Below are 18,903 nucleotides of genomic sequence, written 5' to 3'. Positions count from 1 at the left end.
ATATATATATATATATATATATATATATATTTAAATTATTTAAAAATTGAAAAGCTGCTTCAAGATCTTTGCTCTTTTTATTGTACTATTTCCCAAATAATATACTGTTCTTGGCACATATTTTACAATAGATTTATTTCAAATTGAGATAACTGCCAAAAAGTATTGTGCCAGGCACAGTGGCACATGCCTGTAATCCCAGCTACTTGGAAGCTGAGGTAGGATCATTGGAGCCCAGGAGTTTGAGACCAGCCTGGGCAACATAGCAAGATCCATCTAAAACAATGGATGTAGTAGGCTGCTACTACAGAGTTATGAAGACTTTAGGGTTGCTCAACAATTTAATCTTAAGTATTATTTCTTGTTACTAGCTACTTTATCACAAATAGAATGAAACTGATTAGAGGAAAAATCAGTACAAGCTCTTACAGCACACGTACAATACAACAAGAAGGAGAAAATTATGCCTCATTTTATAGTCAGTTATACAGTATAGGCAGTAATAGTACCTCAAATTCAGGCTCTATACTGGTTTGTATTGGATAATCTTTATTTATATATTTTTATTCTGGCTATGTTATTGGTAATATTAACATAGTTCATGTGTGTCATGGACATGGTTATAAAAATTCCCTGGACCTTCTATCTTTGCTACGAGAGAATCTGACCAGGTAAATCTATCAGATGCTGTGTTGTTCCTACATAATGTGCAAGAGTAGAAAAATCAGAAAAAGGCTAGCCTGTCTCCCAAAGACTGGAAGATGATAATGAAAGTGTAGAGGAAACAGGCCGGGCACGGTGGCTCATGCCTGTAATCCCAGCACTTTGGGAGGTTGGGGCGGGCGGATCACGAGGTCAGGAGATCAAGACCATCCTGGCTACCATGGTGAAACCCCGTCTCTACTAAAAATACAAAAAATTAGCTGGGCGTGGTGGCGGGTGCCTGTAGTCCCAGCTACTTGGGAGGCTGCGGCAGGAGAATGGTGTAAACCCGGGAGGCGGAGCTTGAAAAAAATAAAGAAAGTGTAGAGAAAAGAGAAGTGCTAACATTAAAATTTTCTCCATGGATGAAAGATCTACCACCTACAATACACTTAATTTTAAAAAGCCATATTTAAGTAGGATGACCTGCAATGCAAGTAAACTTGATGTAGTAATCCTTTTAACTTAACTGAATGAGTTTCAATAGATTAAAGGTTATGTATTTTATAGTGATTTTTCAATAGATGGAAAGGCAGATAGGCACTAGTTCCTACATTCTTTTTTTTCATACATTAACCCATTCACTCGCCTAACTAATATTTACCATGTGTCTACTTTGTGTCACACACTCTTGCTAGATGCTAGGGATATGATGATGAATAGTATTTACTCTGCTTTTCTGCTGAGTTTTAGGGATGACTGCTGTTTTGGAATATCACTTCTGTAATTCCCTTAAAATACCTCAGCTAATAAGTTTATCTCTTGACAACTAATTTCTGTTCTTACTTCAGCCTTAACTGGCAGATGCACAGCAATCAGCATATGTTTGATTCAATAACCAATCCATTATGGTGAAAGCAACACAGGATATAGATCATAGACTATTTTTTCACCAAAAAAATTAAATATTCGATTTCAGTGTACCCATACTAAGACATCTTGCCTCAGACAAATGACAGCTTCAAGTTTTTGATAATGGATAGGAGAGAATCACACCAAGACCACTTTGAAGAAGGCTGGTTTCTGCTACACTGACAAATGTAAGATTGGTTTATTTTATTTTTATAGAGATAAGGTCTTGCTATGTTGCCCAGGCTGGCCTCGAACTCCTGGGCTCAAGCAATCTCCCCGCTTCAGCCTCCCAAAATGCTGGGATTACAGGTGTGAGCCACCACACCTGGCTAATACTGGTTTACTATAAATCACAATGGACGAAAGAGAACTGGTAGCTAAAGGCACTGGTGGCTGGCTCCTGTACAACATACAACCATTAATTTTCAGATAAATAAGTAGTGAATACACAAATGGCACGGGAGTAAAATAATGATGAAATAGGTATAAGAAATATAAAAATGACCATTCTATCTGTCTTGGGTTATGTAGTATACTATACTCCTCTCCTGCAATACACAATCAATGTCACTGATCTGTATGAGAAATACTTCACAAGAACTTGAGATATTGGGTATTTTACTCAAATACTTTATAATATAGCCTAAGAAAGATAATCAAAGACTCCTGTATGGAATATGTCAAAGAGTATCATAATATAAGCACATTGTAGAAGTATGATGAAATACATCACATACTTTTTGTTGTTGTTGTTGTTGAACACACCCCAACTGTTGCATGAGATCACATACTTTTGTTACCTCCACAAAGTCCTTCTGTCTATATCCCTCTTAGAAAAACACAGACATGGTTTGGTGGCACATAAATAATGATACTTCAAATTTGAAGGGCAAATTATTTTGAATTGTCTGAAAAAATTTCAATGTGATTATGATATAATTTTATGAAAAATAAATAAGAAGCTAAAAATTTCCATCATTTGTGATGAAAAGAGAACTAATTCATTTTATAGTAAAGCCACAGTGTAAAATATTAGGGAGGGAGAAATGCTTTCCTGAAAAGAATCAGGGTATGTTGGTTGATTGATGCCAAATCTGAATCAACACCAAAAATGATTAAGAAAGACCTAAAACACATTTATTTTGACCAATATAAAGATGAAATGGATTTCAAAGTTATGCCATTTTTATCCACAACTCAATTGCAATATTAGATTATTTGATATGATCTTGTAGATACACTGGAACAAGATAAAAATGAGAAGCTCCAAGGTACAGTTGCCAAATTTTGGGTGTGGCTTGGTATCATCAATCCAATGATAATGTTCCAGACTAGGGATAATCCTAATTTCCAGGATGAGATTATGAAAACTTCAAAGTTTAATTCTGTTTGAACTAGACTTCAAATTATATTAAATTTTGATTAAAAAAGAAAACATGGCCAGGCATGGTGGCTCATGCCTGTAATCCCAGCACTTCAGGAGGCCGAGGCGGGAGGACCACTTGAGCTCAGCAGTTCGAGACCAGGCTGGACAACATGGCGAAACCCCATCTCTACAAACAATACAAAAATTAGCCAGGCATGGTAGTGCACGTCTGTAGTCCCAGATACTCGGAGGCTAAGGTGGGAGGATTGCCTGAGCCTGGGAGGCAGAGGTTGCAGTGAGCCGACATCATGCCACTGCACTCCAGCCTGGGTGACACAGTGAGACCTTGTCTCAAAAAACAAATAAATAAATGAAAAAAAATTCATATTTTAACCAAGACTAAAAAAATTACTTGTACTTTTAATTTACAAATATATATGTTAATCTATATGAGTTTCATTTATTTATTATTTTTAAAATTTGTTTGGCTGGGCACAGTGGCTGATGCCTGGAATCCCAGCACTTTGGGAGGCCAAGGCCAGCGGATCACCTAAGGTCAGGAGTTTGAGACCAGCCTGGCCAACATAGTGAAACCCTCTCTCTATTAAAAATACAAAAATTAGCTGGGCATGGTAGCACATGCCTGTAATCCCAGTTACTTTGGAGGCTGAGACAGGAGAATTGCTTGAACCCGGGAGGCGGAGGTTGCAGTGAGCCGAGATGGCACCACTGCACTCTAGCCTGGGTGACAGAGCGAGACTCTCAAAAACAAACAAACAAAAAAAGGCCGGGCACGGTGGCTCATGCCTGTAATACCAGCACTTTGGGGGGCCAAGGCAGGCATATCACCAGAGGTCAGGAGTTCGAGATCAGCCTGGGTAACAGGGTGAAACCCTGTCTCTACTAAATATACAAAATTAGCACCACACACCTGTAATTCCTATTACTTGGGAGGCTGAGGCAGGAGAACTGCTTGAACCTGGGAGGTGGAGGCTGCAGTGAGCCAGGATTTTGCCACTGCACTCCAAGCCTGGGTGACAGAGTGAGACTCGGTCTCCAAAAAAAAAAAAAAAAAAAAAATTTACTTTTTTATTTTTATTTTTTGAGGCAGGGTCTTGCTCTGTCACCCAGGCTGGAGTGCAGTGGCGTGATCTTGCCTCACTGCAACTTTCAACTCCTGGGCTCAGGCGATCCCCCCATCTCAGCCTCTCAAGTAACTGGGACTATAGGGGCTCACCACTACTCTTGGCTAATTTTTGCATTTTTTTGTAGAAAGAGGGTTTTGAAGTGTTGCCCAGGCTGGTCTTGAACTCCTGGGCTCAAGCAATCTGCCTGCCTCAGCATCCCAAAGGGTTGGGATTACAGGCATCAGCCACTGCACCTGACCTATTTAAAATTTGTTTTTGAGACAAGGTCTCACTCTGTCAACTAGGCCGGAGTGCAGTGGCGTGATCACAGCTTACTGCAGCCTTGACACTCTGGGCTCAATAGATCCTCCCACTTTAGCCTCCAGAGTAGCTGGGACTACGGTCAACTGCCACTATGCCCAGCTAATTTTTCAATTTTTGTAGAGACAGGTCTCACTATGTTGCCCAGGCTGGTCTCAAACTCCTGAGCTCAAATGATCCTCTCGCCTTGGCCTCCCAAAGTGCAGGGATTACAGGCATGAGCCATAGCACCCAGCCTCAGTGAATTTTAAATTACCTTAGTATTATCCTACATTTTTCTGGAAATAGCCCACATAAAAATTAGTTTGAATCACTTAAGAAATTTCAGTCAGATGTTTTCAGAGAAATATTCTTTCTTGGTTTTCCACTGTTTATATTTGGTAGCAACAAAAGACTTCATTACTGCAGTGGTACAAAGAAGTAGGCACTACAGTTTTTATCCAACTACACAGAAAGTATAGATTTAAAGCCACCTATTCAAACTGGTACATTTGCCCATACACATAGATCATTCTCTGATTTTTTTGGAAGATTATGCACTACTAAATTTTAGTAATAGTGATTTCCCTTGCCTATTATATATTCAGTCTGTTTCCACATTAAGATAGTGTAGGCAGGAGGGAGGGATGGCATTGGGAGTTATACCTGAGGTAAATGACGAGTTGATGGGTGCAGCACACCAACATGGCACATGTATACATATGTAACAAACTTGCACGTTGTGCACATGTACCCTAGAACTTAAAGTATATATATATATATAAAAAAAGATAGTGTAGGCCAAATTCTTTCATTCCTTCACCACATATTAAGTATACAACAGTGTGTGAAGCCACTCTGTAAGAGAAACATAAAATATAAATCTTACACTCAAGGTGCATATTCTGTAATGTGGATTATAAAATAGAAACCCAAATAATTAATACATTGCCAAGATGTCCCGATAAAATGTAAGAGGAATAGAAGACACAGAGATTTCTTCTTCTGGGGTCAAAGGAGTAAGAGCCAACAGAGGTAGGCTCTGGAAGAGAAACAGGACTTAGATATGCTGAGATTAGAGAGTAATCAAAGTGCAGGGTCTAATGTGGGAAAAAGAGAAATAGCTCTGTTTGTCTAGAACATAAGTGTACACAGAGAAGTGTGCGTGTAAAAAGTCTGGACAGAGAGATCTGAATCCTGTTCATGAAAAGTGAAGAATAACATGCTATAAAGTTGTCAATATTAAAGACGTATCAATATTTTTAGGAAAGCAAACCCAAGGTAAAAACTGTGTAAATTAATGCAATAATAGTTTAAAAAAAATCTTTTGCCTTATTTTCCTTCAACAGTCTGAACAACTGTGGGGTGAATACACTGCTACTTGCCTCTACAGACACCTTCTAGAGGGCTCTAGGACCCAAGTAACAACATTATACAAAGAGGATTAACATTGTTTATATGTCAGGGAATTCTTATACTGCTTGTGTTCATATAAGATAAAAAAAAGTCAACTCAAACAAGAAAATAAGTTTTAGACTGGTTTAATTCTATGTATCAAAGAGATATGCTCAATTCCAATGAATCAAGTGCCAATCATTCAATGGATGCAAAGAGCTGCTATTAGGTTGAACCACATAAAACTGGCAATATTGGACTATATTTGACATATAAAAACAACAATTGCATGTGCTTCAATCTAACAGCAATAACAAAACTGACTATGACTTAATTACCATTTTGAGTCAACTTTCACCTTTGATCCTACACTGGTTGAGGGAAAGATGAACAAGAGATTTATTAAGTGTGACCAAGTGCTGCTTGCTTGCTGTGTCATGCTCTAGTTTATAGGCCAGAAAAAAGCTAGACAGAAAGAGAAAGCTGAAAAAATAAATGGAACAGAAGAGGAGGCACAACAATAAAAAGAACACAAAGAGAAAACAAGAGATCATAGGGCAGCTGTTCCCTTCAAAAGAAAGGATTTTTTAAAATTGTTGTTTTTAAGATTTTATCACTGTGAATATGGAGAACAGATGTAATTTATTTTCACATATGCAAATAAATATGCCAGTTACACAGTTAAAACACTCACTAACATAATAGATTAATATTTAATGAATGCTTAATCTGTGGTTATTAGAAACTTTATATACATTTTCATTAAGTATGAATAATAACGCACAGTTGGTGGTTTCACACCCATTTCTTAAAGGTAAGATTACTGCTCTCATTCAGGGCTATAGAAACTAATAAGGAGTAAGACTTTTTTTTTTTGAGACGGAATCTTGCTCTGTCGCCCAGGCTGGAGTGCAGTGGCACAATCTTGGCTCACTGCAGCCTCCGCCTCCCAGGTTCAAGCCATTCGCCTGCCTCAGCCTCCCAAGTAGCTGCGACTACAGGAGCATGTTACCATGCCCGGCTAATTTTTTGTATTTTTAGTAGAGACGGGGTTTCACTGGATTAGCCTGGACGGTCTTGATCTCCCGACCTCGTGATCCGCCCACCTCGGCCTCCCAAAGTGCTGGGATTACAGGCGCCTAGCCAGAATGAGTTAAGATATGAAGCCAGTTCTGACTCCAAAGCCTGTACATTTCCTATCTCATCCTAATATATATAATGCAACTCTATTGTCATGCAAGTAGTATTTAAAAAATTTCCGAATGCTTGTCATTTAAATTAGGAAGCCTACAATAATGTATTTCACATTGTATGATTTAAGTGTGCTATTGCTGAGCAAAGAAAATTTAGCATAAAAAGGAATGGGGAAACATTTTATATTCTGAGAAGCACAATAATGTGCATTAGATTTCAAGCAAAAACATTTTAAAGATAATTTGAAATTCAATTCAATAAGTATTTGAGGTTTATTTTGTGATGCACTGCGAAGAAAGAGTTGTATAAAATTTCAGTCCCATAATTATCTGGTTAGAGACAGAGGTAAAAGTGGTGAAGATTTACCATTAATAAATGGAACTGGAAATAGGCAAATACCCACCATTTTCACATGTACAGCAGACTCTTGATTAGTCATTTCTTGGTTATCCAATCTTCTGGATTTTCCCAGGTGATGTCACAGCAAAAGAGAGAAAAAAAAAGTACACGTGACATACATAAATTTCAGGTTCCTCCTGTTATGCTAATAATATACTAAGGTGGTATTTTCGGTATGACTTATTTTGTTTTTTAAAAATGTTTATTTTATGTACAAAGAACTAATATGGTTTCTTTCATTGGGTGGATGCCCTGGATAATCCATTCAAGGAAGATTACTTGGTCCAACTCAATGAAACCTATGTCCTTCATGTACTGACGGAAACACTGACGGCACATATTGAGGCTGTGTTTCCGGATCAGACTATGCTGGTTTGGGCAGATGTGAGAAGAGCGAGAACCCTGGCCCAACTTCTGTAGGTGGCTCCAGTAAGGCTGCTGGTGACCCATCTTGCTTTCGGGAGTGCAATGAGGCAAAAGGCTTTGTTATGATTTAACATAGCCTATATTTGACATATAAAGCATTTTTTTTTTTCTAAGAAGCTCAGCAAGCGTTTTACTCTATCCAGCATAGTTTTGGATTAAACATTTTGTATGGAGAATCTGAAGCTCTCCTACAAGAACTTATATGGTATTAAGAAAATTGAATAAACTGAAAATGGAGTACATATTTGCAAAGAGCACTTTATTGCAAGAATATTTTATCAACACTTTCTCTACATGTAAGGATGAAGTTTGTGGGAAAATTATGCATTGCTACTACTGAATCAATATAGGAATATATACAGACAGAACAAAGTAAGGGAAGACATAACACAAAAGTCTAATTTTTCCTTCAATTTTCTTATATTAAAATCTTTAATTTTTTTTTGTTTTTGAGATGGAGTCTTGCTCTGTTGCCAGGCTGGAGTGCAGTGGCGTGATCTCGGCTCACTGCAACCTCCGACTCCCAGGTTCAAATGATTCTGCTGCCTCAGCCTTCCAAGTAGGTGGGATTACAGGCGCATGCTGCCATGCCCGGCTAATTTTTGCATTTTTAGTAGAGACGGGGTTTCACCATGTTGGCCAGGATGGCCTTGATCTCCTGACCTTGTGATCCGCCTGCCTCAGCCTCCCAAACTGCTGGGATTATAGGCGTGAGCCACTGCGCCTGGCCTAAATCTTTAATTTTTAAATACGATATGACTAAGATATGAGCTGCATTTGAATTGTGCATTGTGTCTAGCACAAAATAGGTATGTGACAGTGTTTATTAACTGAATGAACCTTTTAGGCTCTGGGTGAAGTTTAAATATATCTGTTCATCAAACAAAAGGAACCAGTTTTTAAAACATCCCTCATCATTATTCTAAGGTTTTTTGTTGTTGCTGTGTTGGTAGTATAAAACTCAGGGAAAATTACTAATCTATTTTTGTTCCATAATGACTTTACTTTTACTTTATTTCAGATAAGTAAAATTTTATAATTAAAGCACTATTTAAAAATGGCAACTTACTTGAAGGGGAGAAAATATCTGACTTTTTCTTAAACTCTAGTAATGTAAGTTGGACATTAGATCTGTGTTCTTTATAATTAAAAGGTGTTAGAGCAGATACATCAAATTTTCTCAAATTCTAACATTTGGTCCCTACCCCCTTCCATTTTAAGTCCATTAAATTACAAAATGTCTTTTTCTTCCTCTCTCAGAAAGCCTGCTAGTAAGTTGATAGTCTCATAATTGATGGCATCTTAGAATTAAGTACACATGATTTCCAAATAGTAAGATGATAACTTGCAATTTTTCACATCTGAAAAAGAATGTATCTGCATATGAGTGTGTGTATATATATCGATATAAAGATGTGTATGTGTATATCTTTATACATATATATACAGAGATATATATATATACACACACACACACATATATATACATACACACATACAGTATATAACTCAGAAAACATTTGATCACCACCCTCAAAATATAATGGTAGTTTGGGGATTAGTAGTCTTTTTATTATTATTATTATTATTATACTTTAAGTTCTAGGGTACATGTGCATAATGTGCAGGTTTGTTACATATGTATACTTGTGCCATGTTGGTGTGCTGCACCCATCAACTCGTCAGCACCCATCAACTCGTCATTTACATCGGGTATAACTCCCAATGCAATCCCTCCCCCCTCCCCCCGGGATTAGTAGTCTTTAGCTTAGATGATTGTAGTCAAGTTTAAGTAGACCTTCCTTGATCTAACTTTTTTCTTTCATAGTCATCCAGATTTCTAACAAACAAGGTATTACAGAAGCTGCATGCAAGTCTATTTCTTCATTCATAGCAATCAAAGCCTAATTATTAAATGCTTACAGCTTTTCTTTGATGTTTAATATGTGAAAAGTGGTGTAGATTTCTCAAAGAGCACTATTTAAATAAAACCATCTCATTAGCTTGAAAAAAAGGAAGAGAGTGGAGACTGTGGAAAAGTACTGTAGAATTTATAAAAATACCGCATAATCTGTGAAACATTTGAAAACCTCAAGGGCAAACAATGCACGCAGTGAAGAATTAAACACATTTTAATATCTAGGAATCTAAGATCTTTTTGTTACACATTCAGGTAGTAGAAGCCCTCTCTAGTCTCTATCTCTGAAGTATGGCTCTTTTTGGAACATACATTTTGAGTTTACAGGGGAAAAAAGTCAGTATAAGTTGGTAAAAGAATGATCATCTTTCTCATCATCTCATCAAATAAAAACAAAGAGTGATAAGAAATTTGATGGCCAACTTTAGGACCTTTTTTTTTTTGGTAAATATACCAGTAATTCATGAATACTATGCAAATTTCAACTGAAGAGCTTTCATTCTTCCCAGTCCTCGCTAGCAATCTGATCAGAATTTATCTTTGTTCAAAGATAATCGCACATAAAGTGATACTGCAGTCCTTACACAAAAATTGCTCTAAGGTCTATATCATTTAAAAAGTGTAAAGACTCAGGTGTAAAATGTCAGCATTCTGGCACTATTCTAAGGAAGACACGGAAAATTAGGGCAGAGTATTTTTAAACCAATAGGCTTGTAAACCTATACCTGGTATATAAAGTTCTGGCTTACTTTGCCAATGGTCATCTGTTGCAGATGCTTCAAGAGAAGAGTTGCTGGAAAAAACACATCAAGTGTAGAAGACGTGTTCAAAAATAGAAAATACTGCCCTTGAACTATGAACTCTCTTCAAAGGAAGTTTTAACATTTTAAGTCTTCAGAGTCTTTAAGTATGAACTGGAAAATGTGGAAACTGGAAAATAATTACTTTGTGTGCTTTCTGTATGAGATTAAGGTCTCTACTATAGCAGAGTTCTTTACAAGGAATATGTAGGACAAGGCTAAAGACTGAAGCAAGAGGTAAGAACTTCACTTAACACAAACTTGACAACTCAAAACTTTATCACGGTATTTCATTCTGACGATAGTTTACAAGTCAATTAATGAAAATTGATTGGTATGTCTACATGAAAAAAATTACCTGATTTAAAGCAAGTCTTAAAGTATCTGAATGCAAACTGATTACTTTTAAAGGTCTACCTGACTCTGTCTTACAGGAAAGTAAAAATGATTAAATTCATGAATATAGCTTTAAAAATTGTGACTGCTTTAATTGTGATACTCGCAGAAACATGTAAACTACATTGATAAGGTAAGAATATTGTGAATGCTAAACTGTGTATTACTTACATAAGAAGAGGCATATATTACTATAATATGGACACAGTATCAGCAACAGTACCAAACATCCATGGTGAATCCATTTTTCCTATACTTTTTCAGTAACCTGTACTATTTGACTTTCTTAAGCTTGGGTTTTTTTTTTGTTTGTTTTTTAATGTTTCTTAGGGTGATTAGCACATGCAAAATCAAACTGTAAGTTCATCTTTTCTGTATGGTTGTAATAATTTTGGGGGGGCATTTAAATAATTTTCCCTAATTAGATTTTCAACTCACCGGTGGGGAAAAAGAAACACACAAGCTGCAAAGTGAAACTTTCTCGATACAGGCATAAAACAAAAATGAAACTAAATAGCAAAGAGTGGGAGGGGTAGAAGAGGAAAGAGGAAAGGAGGAAAGAGGAAAAAACAGATTTCAAAAGCTAGTTATTTAAAAATGGGCAATTTAAACCAATTTTCCTAAATGGTAAAGCAGCTACAGAGTCAGAATTCTGTAGATATTTATGTAAATAAATAATTTTAGTGTTTAGAATTTATTCCTCTATCCTTCCCACGCTCACTGCCTCTAATATCTAACAATATTTTTTCAAGATAAGTAAACCACATACACAGCACATGGAAAGTAAGTAATTTATACTGACAACCCTTAAGGCACTCTGAGTTCTTCTGTCCTTGAATTTGTCCTAGAACAACAGCATAGGTGACAAGCAATACCCAGAGATGCCGGGCTTGGATGCAGGCTGCCAATAAAAACTAAGCAAACTGCTTTAAGAAACAGTCTGCAGCATGATCTAACTTCTCTGACTTAAAGGAAAAAAAAAACAAAACTATAAAATGTAGAGAATTAAATTATTTAAATATAACTTAGCCATAATATTCTAGGCTTTTACTATAATATAAATTTTTGAATCTTAATTTTCAATATTTAATTTGTTATAAATCTGTAATCTAACTTTTATCAATTCATAAAACATACCAGTGATAATCCCATTCTATAAAATCCTGGGTAAAGCTCATGTGCACAAAATAAAAATTGATAATCTTTATTACTACCCATAATAAATGTTTCCTAATCCTAGTAACACAAAGCTTGTGGCTGTCAGTAAAACTGAGTCACACAGCGACTGAATGAACAACAAAATTGAATCTTAGAGTGTTTCCCCTCAACCTGGAAAGAGACTTCTGAAGGTACTTTGTTTTTTCTTAACATCTACATGTAAAACAAGAAGCTCTTAAAATTAGAACATATAAAATGTAATTTCTGAGACCTAAGACTCTTCAAAGTTTTGCACATTCATTTCTTCACAAATTATAAAGAAGTTTTGCATTATACTGGATCATTCTTTTATTTCCTAAGTTTGTATTTTAAAATGCCCAAAATTTCAGTAAGATACAGAATCAAATAAGAATCACATAAAGTTAGACAAGAGAAACTCATTTACATGAACTGTACACACTTACCCTGAAGGTAACCGGACAAGGCACACCAGCAAAAGAAAATTCTTCCTGTCTGAGAAGTACTAATATAGCACAAGGTGCAAATGAGGGCGGTTCCAAAAGCCTTGACTAAGCCCTATGCAAAAACCTTGTGACGCACTGCTGCACAGTACTTTATATATGCTCTTGGTTACAGCCTCGCTAGCTCTGAGCTAGTCATCAGTCAAGCTACATAACATTATCAATTGAAGTTATGTGATGATTAAAGAGAAGGTAAATCTGTACTATTAGAACTGGCAACTGGCTCTGGAAAGAAAAGAGGAACCTCTACACTAACACTTAAAAACATTCCCTTCCTCGTGGTTTGTCAGTGGTTTGTCAGTGCACTTCTGATATGTGAACTTTTCTGTATATTCTATTTTAATACAAAGTTAAAAAGATTAGGTTGCTGCTGCCAGGGCTGGAGGAGGAGGATGGGGAATTATTGCTCAAAGGATAGAGTTTCAGTTTTAGCAGATGAAAAGAGTTCTGGAGTGGACAGTGGTTACGGTTGCACAGCAGTGTAGATGTACTTAATGCCACCAAATTAAATGCTTAAAAATGGTTTAAATGGTACCGTTTATATTATGTATAGTTTACCACAATTAAAAAAAAGATTAGCTCACTTAAAGTTCATAGACAAAAAGACAAGATATATGCAAATGTGGTCAAAAGACTGTTAATAGTCTGTAGCAAAGGGCAGTGGGATTTAAAGTAATTTTTATATTTTCCTATACTTTTAATGAGACCAGCCATAAAATCTGAAAATGAAAATTAACTTCTATTTTTAAAAATTTTGGGAAAAAGTTCCTTCCTGTTAGAAATAAGAGCAGTCCAACTGTCGTAAAGAAAATATTTTTATTTTTATTTTTTTAAAGAGAACTAGTCTTGCTTTTAACCTGAGTAGTAGGGTGGCAATATGCTAATACCATGTGTCAGGACCTGATAGATAAGTTATGCCACGGGCTGTGGGAAACTTTATCATTAGGAACATGGCTACGCTATACTTACGTAAATAAATTTTTATTATCGGCTTTCTCTCTACTGCCCTCAGAGAAATCTAGTCTAGGTAATATTTCAGTAATCAAATTTTGTGAAGTATCATTCTCTATTAAAAACAACATGAAAAAAATTTTTAATTGCTGTTAAAATTGGTGTTAAAAAGCTATCCAGGCTGGGTGCGGTGGCTCATGCCTGTAATCCCTGCACTTTCGAAGGCCGAGGCGGGTGGATCACCTGAGGTCAGGAGTTCGAGATCAACCTGGCCAACATGATGAAACTCCATCTCTACTAAAAATACAAAAAATTAGCCAGACCTGGTGGCCGGTGCCTGTAATCCCAGCTACTCGGGGCAGGAGAATCACTTGAACCCGGAAGGCAGAGGTCTGAGATCGTGCCACTGCACTCCAGTCCACGCAACAAGAGCAAAACTCTGTTTCAAAAAAAACAAACAAAACAAAACACAACAAAAACCCCAAAACCAAAAACCAAAAAACAAAACTATCCAAATCTGTATCTACCAAATGTGAAACTTTTGACACTGCTATCTTATTTTAATGAAATAATAAAATTCATAATGAAACACTCCTCTAAGAGGATAGCCTATTATTTCTAATCAGTAATGAAGACTCAAGGGTCACAAAAGGGTTCCATTTCTAAAATAGTTCTGTATTATATATGGAAATGATGACTTAAATGTCCTTTAATATTACTATAGTTAACAATGGTAAGAATTTGAAATATATCACTTTGAAAGATGATTCACAGATCACTTTCAACAACCAAGAATATTGAAATGGGCCAGGCGTGGTGGCTCATGCCTGTAATCCCAGCACTTTGGGAGGCCAAGGCGAGTGGATCACCAGGTCAGGAGATCGAGACCATCCTGGCTAACATGGTGAAACCCCCTCTCTACTAAAAATATATTCTAAAAAATTAGCCGGATGTGGTGGCGGGCACCTGTAGTCCCAGCTACTTGGGAGGTTGAGGCAGGAGAATGGTGTGAACCTGGAAGGTGGAGCTTGCAGTGAGCCGAGATCACGCCACCACATTCCAGCCTGGGTGACAGAGTGAGACTCTGACTCAAAAAAAAAAAAAAAGAATATTGAAATAATAGTTCTACAATCTTTTTGGAGTGCAATTTAGAAATACTATTAAAAGCATTAGCAATATACATTCCCTTTGACATACCAATTTTGTGTCTAGAAATTTTTCCTAAAGAAATTAGGCGGTACACAAAATTAGCTGCCAGGATGTATACTGCAAATTTGTTTTATAATTCTGGGAAACTGGAAACAACCTACATGGCTGATATTTAAATGTTCACGAATACAGAAGAGGTGAATAAACTGTGATATATACATAAAATATAAAATTATACTGCTCTTAAAAATTATTATGAATAGCTAAAATGTATTGTGTTTACTATGTGCCAGATGTCTCTAAGCACTTGATATTCCTTGTCTCATATAATACTTATAAACAACCTTAGAAGGTATGTGCTAGTATTATTCTCATTTTACTAGTGAGCAAATTAAGCCTTATACTTGACAAGTGGCAGAAATGGATTCAAACTCAGTTCTAACTTCAGAATCCATGTTTCAGATCACTGCACAGTACTGCTCCATGAGCTGAGTATTTACAGACATGGTCTACTATTCATTGAAAAAGGTTATAATGTCTACAGCAAGAGACCAATTTGCGGAGGAAAAATCTTTATACAAGTATAGGAAAGTTTAAAATAGAATACATAAGACAGTATTTGTAATGACATTAAGGGGCCATTTTTACAACCTGAGTTTTAGAAAATAAATGTGCTCCTTGAGAAATTTAAATAGCATGTTAAAAAACGTCATAGGAGTAGCACCTATAGTGTCCATAATCAGAAAAGAAAGCTAAAAATCCAGTCAACATCATATAGTTGGATTGTTTGAAACAATGTTTCTAACGGAGACACAGAAGCAAGGAATCCAGCCAGCTTAGTGGGCTCCAAAACAAAACACTTCATGGCATGGAAAGAAAGCTGGCTAGTATCCTATCAAAAGGAGTGCTGATCTCTAAGGGTAGGTGGTTTGGGCTCTGCTGGTGTGTGTGCCTGTCCTGCTAGTCTGATTCTAAGAAGAGGGAAGAGGGGGAATATGGATGTCGCTTCCTGCCTGTAACAGACTTCATCTTTTTAATTCCACCCAGTGTGTACGTGATAGGAGTGAGGTAGGAGTGAGATAGTGGGACTGGTGGGGTGTCCCTGGAAGAGGGACTAACATGTATCAAGCACTTTCTTGCTTTGTCAAAGTCCCAGAAGCATGCAATGGCCCTTTATATACATTGTAATTCAACTGGTATAATTTTAAGAGAAAAACAATACTTCTCCCTTTTTATAAAGAATCTGAAGTCAGGAGAAGTTAACACACTTACTACTTATGTGACTTAATGTACAAGAGTTGGGACACTTTTTTTGTTTTTCTTTTGAGACAGAGTTTCACTCTCGTTGCCCAGGCTGGAGTACAATGATGCGATCTGGGCACACCGCAACTTCCCCCTCTTGGGTTCAAGAGATTCTCATGCCTCAGCCTTCCCCAGCAGCTGGGATTACAGGCATGCGCCACTATGCCCGGCTAATTTTGTATGGAAAACTTTTTGAACCAAACTATATCAGGCTGTCTCTGGGCAACACATAACATGAGAGGGCTTGAGAAGTCTATGAATGAGTAAAATGTTTAAAAAATATGCCACAAGAAAGGAACAAGGACACAAGCAAAGCACTGAATCAAAGATACTGAATTTTGTTTCTAACAGCTCCAGGGCACTTAAATTTTTTTTTTTTTTTTTTTTTTGAGAAGGGATAGAAAGGATATGGAAGTACAAAGTTGTAAAGACAGGTTATTTAACTGCACAGTGGACTTTCACCTCTGTACACAATAACTGGGCCCTGTTGCCTTGGAGTTTCTTTACTCATTGACATAGAAACAGAAATCACTCCTATCACTTCTAGTGGCAAACTCTGGATCTAAAATTCATATGCCAAAGAGCACAGCACCTGTACAGAATTCACATCTTTGGAAGATTTTTTTCCCTCCCCTTTTAACACTGAAACTGAATGTCTTTATCCATGGAAAAAGGGATAGCCATTTGTATTTCTGAGTAACTAGTTAAGAGCTTTTTAGATAGTCAATTATTCAATCAACTTGAAAAACTAAAAATTATCACTTCGTATTTTGTCATCAGAAGATTTCTCAGAAATTCCAAATAATGAAAAAACAAAAAGCCCTCAGAAAACCAAATATATGAATTTAAGCTTTAATAACTTATTATTTGTCTTTAACATTGGGACAGGGAAGTAAACAAAGGTATTGCATTAATTAAAAGTTGCATGTAAAAGAAATCACATCATAATCCCGCATAAAACCTGTAGCAAGTATTGTTATTTCTCAACAATACAATCTAGACTTACCTACTAACTTATAGTTGGGCTACTGTAATCCAATTACCTTTCCAACAAGGAATGTATTTTTAAACTTAAATCGGATGACACCCTAGGAAGTTATTCCAAACAAAACAATGAAGCCACCATATAAGGAAGGCAATTTAGAAGATGAGATGCAATAGTCTCTATACTGACTCTTGCGAAACTTGTTCTTGCTAATTGCTGCATGATGTAAATAGAAAGATGATTTTTTTAAACATGCAAAACATCAGTCTAGGTATGTGAACTTCTCTTCAAACTTCCCTGAAGACAACAGTGAATTGACTTCAATATTATGACTGTTCAAAATAGAACTGAAACAAGGTACTATAAATGTTTACATGAATATGGTTTAAAATGTATAAGGAGCAGAAAACAGAGATGAAACAATCATTTACTATATTTTTTGAAAATGAACGGCAAATGAAAATTTTCTTTTTTTGTTTTTTTTTTGAGACAGAGTCTCACTCTGTCACCCATGCTGGAGTGCAGTGGCACGATCTCAGCTCACTGCAACCTCTGCCTCCCGAGTTCAAGCGAATCTTCTGCTTCAGCCTCCCGAGTAGCTAGGACTACAGGTGTGCGCCACCACACCTGGCTAATTTTTGTGTTTTTAGTAGAGATGGGGTTTCACCATGTTGTCCAGGCTGGTCTCAATCTCCTGACCTCATGATCCACCCACCTTGGCCTCCCAAAGTGCTGGGATTACAGGCGTAAGCCACTGCACCCGGCCCTCATTTTTTAAAAAAATTTTCTTTAAAAAAAAACCATAGAGACTGGGTCTCATTATGTTGCCTACGCTGTAGTACGGTGCCTATTCACAGCCGTGACCTTACCACTGATCCGCTTAGGAGTTTGGACCTGCTCTATTTCCAACCAGGGCTAGTTCACCCCTCCTCAGGCAACCTGGTGGTCCCCTGCTCCCAGGAGGTTCCTATATTAATGCAGAACTTAGTGCAGACACTTGACTGGCACAGCACACTAAAGCGTGGAACTCTTGGGCTCAAGTGATCCTTCCACCTCAACCTCCCAAGGACTATAGGCGCTAGGCCAGTAAGCCCAGCCTCATGTTTTTTATCATTTAAGACCACTGCAAAAATTTATCCTAGTAGATGACTGTGAGTGAGACTGATTGCAGCCTTATGAATTTACAGACATATGTATATGCAAAATGAGGAGAACCTATGGTTCCCATCTCAATGCATTTCTTAAACTTTGCAAAAATCTAGGCCGTGGGCTGTGGCTCACATCTGTAATCCCAGCACCTTGGGAAGTCAAGGCAGGAGGACTGCTTGAGCCCAGGAGTTTGAGACCACCCTGGGCAACATAGGGAGACCCAGTCTCCACAAAAAATATTAAAAAATTAGCCAAGTGTGGTGGCATGTGCCTGTAGCCCCAACTACTCAGGAGGCTGAAGTGGGAGGATCACTTCAGCCCAGGAGGTAGAGGCTGCAGTGCAATCATGCCACTGCACTCCAGCCTGTGTGACAGGGGGAGGCTGTCTTAAAAAAAAAAAAAAAAAAAAAAAATTGCAAAAATCCAGATCAAGTAACTTAATTTCCAAAAACTCAAGTAAAATTGTTGAACATGAACTATATCTTTTTTATTTTCTTACTTAAAAAGCATTAAATTTTGTTTTAAACTTTTAGCGGAAATGACATTTATGTTACAATAGGTAGGTCAGGTTCAAGAAAATAAGATGTAAGACAATAACATAAATGAAGGGAGTTTTTCCTGTCTCTCCTTTCAAATGCCGTATGTTTGAATATTTCAAGATGCTTAGCACTGACTTTTTTTTTTTTTAATTTATTTTGGAGATAGAGTCTCGTTCTGTCACCCAGGCTGGAGTGCAGTGGTGCAATCTCGGCTCACTGCAACCTCTGCCTCCTGGGTTCAAACAATTCTCCTGCCTCAGCCTCTGGAGTAGCT

General features: G+C 37.1%; 1 protein-coding gene and 1 pseudogene across 6 annotated transcripts in view; both read right to left on the bottom strand.

The window, feature by feature from the left end:
* Positions 1–18,903, bottom strand: part of NT5C3A (5'-nucleotidase, cytosolic IIIA) — a 50,500-nt gene that overhangs the window by 14,916 nt on the left and 16,681 nt on the right. The window contains exons 1-3 of one of the 6 annotated variants that reach the window (XM_025379110.1): positions 12,498–13,183; positions 7,340–7,394; positions 1,646–1,733 (exon numbers count right to left, since the gene is read on the bottom strand). The exons of 1 other annotated variant lie outside the window; for it this stretch is intronic. Coding sequence is in view for 3 of the 5 variants with exons in the window: in XM_025379107.1 (XP_025234892.1) it covers positions 7,340–7,375 (36 nt within the window). In the remaining 2 variants the exon portion in view is untranslated. Of the gene's footprint in view, positions 1–1,645; positions 1,734–7,339; positions 7,395–12,497; positions 13,184–18,903 lie in introns of those variants that run through there. 4 more of the 6 variants (XM_025379109.1, XM_025379107.1, XM_025379106.1 and 1 more) reach the window with 4 other exon arrangements.
* LOC112620547 lies at positions 7,543–7,785 on the bottom strand (annotated as a pseudogene).

This window comes from Theropithecus gelada, chromosome 3, assembly GCF_003255815.1.
Source record: "Theropithecus gelada isolate Dixy chromosome 3, Tgel_1.0, whole genome shotgun sequence".
Lineage (NCBI taxonomy): Eukaryota > Metazoa > Chordata > Mammalia > Primates > Cercopithecidae > Theropithecus > Theropithecus gelada.
The sequence above is the reverse complement of the archived record's forward strand: the minus strand, read 5'-3'. Positions and strand labels throughout refer to the sequence as shown.